We start from the raw sequence: 5,556 nt of genomic DNA on the forward strand, positions 1-5,556 counted from the left end.
GATTGCCTGGGCCTGTGCGACAACCTGACCTGGTACTGCTTGGAGCTGCTGGGCCTGGCCCTGGCCCTGGGCTTGTTGCTGGGCCGGGGGCCGTTGGCTAGCAGCCACCGTCACTGGCTGCTGTTGCAGGATCATCTGGCACGGCTGCAGCTTCTGCTGGGGGCTCTGCAGCTGCAGTTGGATGGTTACCACTTTGCCAGCCTGGCCCGGCAGCCCCTTTGCCCCCTGGCCGTGAGCCAGCGCCGTGATCTGCTGCCCCTGGATCAGGATCTTGCCCGGGAGGGTCCTCATCATCACGTGGCGCGGGCTGGACTGGTTCGATCCTGCCGGCTGCTGCAGGACCAGAGTAATCCGCTTCGGGTCCCCCTGTGGAGAGAGGAGAGGCGCTGGGGTTACAGGATACAGGGAGCTTTATGCTGTATCTAACCGTGTGCCGTCCCTGTCCAGGGAGTCCTCGATGGGGTGGGGAGACCGTCTCCAAGGACACAAGCAGCAGACACATGGGGAACAACACCCCCTGTAGGTTCCCCTTTGAGCCATTCACCATCCTGACTTTGAATGTACAAATTCAGCCCCCCAATGAGATCACGGCTGATATACGCCCTAACTCCACATACTTGCCTTCAACCTACGTCCATTAAATATCTTCATCTTAATCTCAGATTTCAAATTAATAACTGATCCAGCATCCACTGCCGTTTGTGGGAGAGAGTTCCATACCTCTCCCACCCTTTGTGTGTAGAAATGCTTCCAAACATCTCTCCTGAACGGTCTGGCCCCAATTCTCAGTCTATGCCTCTCACTCCACAATCACCGACCAATGGGAATAGTTTATCCCGAAACAGGACAAGACAGGGTGGTAAATAGCTTCACAGACTTCACTCAGATCACTCCTTAATCTTCTAATTTCTGGGGAGAAAAGGCCTCTTTCGTAATAATCTCTCCTCACAGCTTCACCCCTGAAAGTCCAGGTATTAAAGGCCTACACTGTACTGCGTCCAAGGGTCATCTCTCCTTCTGAAGGAGTGCTCACGGTGGGCTCTAACCAGGGTTCTGCACAACCTTTGCACCCTTACACTCCAGTCCTCCACGTATAAAGGCCAGCATTCCATGGGCTTTCGTGATTATTTGTGTGTGACATTTTAAAGATCTACATGCCTGAACACGCCCCACCCCCCGCCCCCTCTCAGACGCCCACCGTATTGAACGTCTGACCTATCCTTTCTCCGTACCAAAGCGAGTAACCTCACACTCGCTTACACCGATTGGGCACAGCTTTACCTGCGCACCTGGCCTACCCACATCCCTTTGTAATGTTATGCTGATATCTGCACTACCTACCTTGACATCAGCAAGTCTGGATCGATAATTTGCTGTGCCGGGATCCAATTTGTTGACAGACAAAGTTGATGGAAAATTCAGGCACGAACACAGGCCTGTGTGGGGGTTCACATCCTGCCAACTTGAGTGGCTACCCGTTGGACGTACGTTTACTCCCGATGCAACCCCCTCCCACCCCTTCAGTGCCACCGCTGTGGCAAGTTCCTGGAACAGTCTCCCTAATGGCACTGGAAAGACGGAAACAGGAGGAGGCCATTCGGCCTTGGAACCCCGCCTCGTCATTCTCTCCATCAAGGCTGATCGAACACTTCACTGGCTCTTACACACCCCATCCCCATAAACCCCCACTGGCAATCAGAAATCCACCAACCTCTCCCTTGAACAGTCTCAAAGGCTGAGCTTCCATGGTGCTCTGTGGCGGAAAATTCCAAAAGTGCCCCCCCCCCCCCCCCCCCCCCCTCCAAGTTAAATCATTTCAGTTCATCTCCAGCGTGCGCATTAAGGACGCTGCCACACCTCAGGGAGCTAAGGAAATTTGGCACGAGCGCAAGTCTCTTACCAATTTTTATTCACGTACCGTAGAAAGCACCTTCTCCAGATGCATCACAGCTCGGCACGGCAACTGCTCGGCCGAAGACCACAAGAAATTACAGAGTGTCGCGAACGCAGCCCATTCCTTCACTCAAACCATACACTTCCTACTGCCTCGGGAAAGCAGTCAACATAATCAAACACCTCTCCCACCCTCTTTCATTGGGCAGACGACACAGAAGTTTGAAAACACGTACCAACAGATTCAGGAACTGCTTCTTCCCTGCTGTTAACAGACTTATGAACGAGCCTCTCACATATTACAGTTGATCTTTTTCTGCGCCTTCTCTGTAGCAGTAACATTATATTCTTCATTCTGTTCTATTACTCCATTATACTTAGAGGCACAGAGTCATACAGCACAGAAACAGGCCCTTCAGCCCAACCCATCCGTGCTGACACAGATATTCTAAATTAATCTGGTCCCATTTGCCAGCATTTGGCCCATATCCCTCTAAACCCTCTCTATCCATGTCCCCATCCAGATGCCTTTTAAATGCTGTAACTGTACCAGCCTCCATCCACTTCCTCTGGCAGCTCGTTCCATACATGCACCACCCTCTGCTCCAAAAGTTACCCCTCAGATCTCTTAAATCTCTCCCCCTCTCACTTTAAACCTATTCCCTCCTGTTTTGGACTCCCCTACCCTGGGGGGAAAATGACCTTGTCTATTTACCCCATCCATGCCCCTCATGATTTTATAAACCTCTAGAAGGTCACCCCTCAGTCTGTCATGCTCCAGAGAAAATAGCCCCAGCCTATTCAGCCTCTCCCTGCAGCTCAAACCCTCCAACATCCTTGTAAATCGTTTCTGAACCCTTTCAAGTTCCACAACATCCTTCCTATAACAGGGAGGCCAGAATTAAACACAGTATTTCAAAAGTGGCCCTAACCAATGTCCTGTACAGCTGCAACGTGACCCTCCCAACTCCTACACTCAACGCACTGACCAATAAAGGCAAGCGTACCAAACACCTTCTTCACCGCCCTCTCTACCTGCGACTCCACTTTCAAGGAGCTATGTACCTGCACCCCAAGGCCTCTGTATTCAGCGACACTCCCCAGGGCCTTACCATTAAGGTGTGTAAGTCCTGCCTCGATGTGCATTTCCAAAATGCAGCACCTCACATTTATCTAAATTAAACCCCATCTGCCACTCCTTGGCCCATTGGCCCATCTGATCAAGGTCCTGTTGTACTCTGATGTAACCTTCTTCACTGCCCACTACCGCTCCAATTTTGGTGCCATCTGCAAACTCACTAACTATCCCTCCTACGTTCACATCCAAGTAATTTCTGTAAATGACAAAAAGCAGCAGACCCAAAAATGTGCACCATTTCTCTCTCTCTGCTGAGGGGTGAACATTTTCTGGGGGCACCTTCCCGTTTCAGAACCCTTCCCCCTCCTGGTGACCCCCAACAGAGTGCACACACGGAGCTGAGTTCGAGCACTCCAGACACAGGGCACATGAGACAGCAAGAGCGAGAGAGGGGGAGCGAACGGGCGAGAGCGAGAGAGAGGGAGAGCTCCCCCAGCCCAGCCCTTACCTGTGCGGCTGGCGACGGTGCAATGGTCACATTGGGTTTCACAGCAGCAGACAGCGTTGCGGTAGTCAGGCCCCCGTGCCCCGGCTGCGCTGCTACCGGTTGGAGCACCAGCGGGCTGAGGGGAGGTGCTCCAGCTGATCCATTGGCTGGAGTGGGAACGGGAGCGGCGGTGCTGTAGGAGACACCCTGGGAGCTAGCCAGCACAGCCGTGGCTGGAACGACCACCTCTCCGTTGGGAATGGTCTGGCCGGGCAGGGAGTAGCGGACGCTGTACTGGGAGGTGGTGACGGTGCTGGAGGACGAAGAGGAGGAGGACGAGGAGGAGGATGGGGGCGTCGAATCGGAGGAAGGTGCCCGGAGTGGGTCCGGGACCTCCGCTGCAGGTGCTGGGGGGCAGGCCTGTGCCCCCATGAAGGGGTTCCCCTGGCTCAGTGCCCCCTGGTCCTTGCCGAAGGGGTCAAGCGCAGGAGGGGGGTCGGAAGCGGGCACAGAGGCTGGTTCGGGAGGTTGGCGCTCAGCCTGCTGCAGAGCGTAGTCGTGGTGAGCCAAATACTCAGGTTCATGAGTGGCTGGAGGGGCAGGAGACAGGCCGACTCCTCCCCCCACTCCTCCTCCTCCTCCAGCAGCGTCTCCCCCGCCCTCGGCCTGCCCCCACAGGGGGCTCTGGCCGGGTGATTTGAGGGCAGAGAAGATGGCATAGGGGGTGTGGGGTTGGTGCTGCTCAGCCTGGCCTCCATCCTGGGCAGCAGTGGCTGGGGTGGGAAACGGAGGCAGCCCGTCGAACGGGTGAACCTTGCTGAGCTCGGATGCAGGCTCCAGGGGCTCGAAGCCATCGCCCAGGTCCAGGTGGTCAGCAATGGAGCCATCCGTCAGCGACTCCAAGCCCTCGGCAAACAGGCCGGGGTCGTCAAACAGATCCATGATGGGGTCGGCCATTCTGGCACAGCGTTCTCTCTTTGCGTGTCTCGGCTCTTCCTCTTCCTCTTCTTCTTCTCCTCCGTCTCTTTCTGTCTGTCTCTCGCTCGCTCTCAGGTGCTCCCCACAGTTGAGTCCTGCTGACGGAGGGAGGGTCACGAGGCACTGGCAAGCTCACTTGGCCATCCTCCGCCTGCGGATCCTCTCGGCGACGAACAAAAGCAGGGCAGCGCTGGGTTCTCATCGGACGGTGGCGATCACTCAGAGGAGGTCCTGCGAGGAGACAGACAAAAGAGGGAGATTTAAAGCAGGAGGATGCAGGACGAGAAGACGCCAAATGCAGTCAAACGCAACTCCCCAACAGAGATTAACGGGAACGGGTCGAGAAATGGCTGACGCCAGACTCCCCAGTCACAGACCCAGACCACTGCTCCTCCCATGATAAGACAGAGCCCACCTCCTCTGTTATACAAAACACTCCAAACCATTGACTGCAACTCCCCCCTCTGCTACATAAACCCACGGTCAGCCGATTCCACAACCCAACATCCACACCTCTGCAGCTACACATCATAACCCCCCCCACAACAGGTATTACATAGGGTCAGACCTGTCCCCACCGGTACCGTACCCCGGTACTGTACCCCAGTGTTATACAGTGACAGGCCTATCCCCCACCGGCACTGTACCCCAGTGTTATACAGTGACAGACCTGTCCCCACCGGCACTGTACCCCAGTGTTACACAGCAATAGACCTGACCCCACCAGTACTGCACCCCAGTGTTACACAGCAATAGACCTGTCCCCACTAGTACTGCACCCCAGTGTTATACAGAGACAGACCTGTCCCCCACCGGTACTGTACCCCAGTGTTATACAGAGACAGACCTGTCCCCACCGGTACTGTACCCCAGTGTTACACAGCAATAGACCTGTCCCCACCGGTACTGTACCCCAGTGTTATTCAGGGACAGACCTGTCCCCCACCGGTACTGTACCCCAGTGTTATACAGTGACAGACCCGTCCCCACCGGTACTGTACCCCAGTGTTATACAGTGACAGACCCGTCCCCACCGGTACTGTACCCCAGTGTTATACAGGGACAGACCTGTCCCCCACCGGTACTGTATCCCAGTGTTATACAGTGACAGACCCGTCCC

At 55.2% G+C, this 5,556-nt stretch overlaps 1 protein-coding gene across 1 annotated transcript; it reads right to left on the reverse strand.

Annotated features, from left to right (window-relative positions):
* Positions 1-6: 6 nt before the first annotated feature.
* LOC125488205 (chromodomain-helicase-DNA-binding protein 8-like) lies at positions 7-4,662 on the reverse strand (the record flags this gene model as incomplete). Its single annotated transcript, XM_048621133.1, has 2 exons — positions 3,480-4,662; positions 7-366 (listed from the first exon to the last, which is right to left on the reverse strand). Coding segments are annotated over exons 1-2 (1,296 nt in total), but the record flags the coding sequence as incomplete, so codon positions are not given.
* Between the last annotated feature and the right edge of the window lie 894 nt (positions 4,663-5,556).

Source organism: Rhincodon typus, unplaced genomic scaffold (genome assembly GCF_021869965.1).
Source record: "Rhincodon typus isolate 14 unplaced genomic scaffold, sRhiTyp1.1 hic_rhity00000062, whole genome shotgun sequence".
NCBI classification, from domain to species: domain Eukaryota; kingdom Metazoa; phylum Chordata; class Chondrichthyes; order Orectolobiformes; family Rhincodontidae; genus Rhincodon; species Rhincodon typus.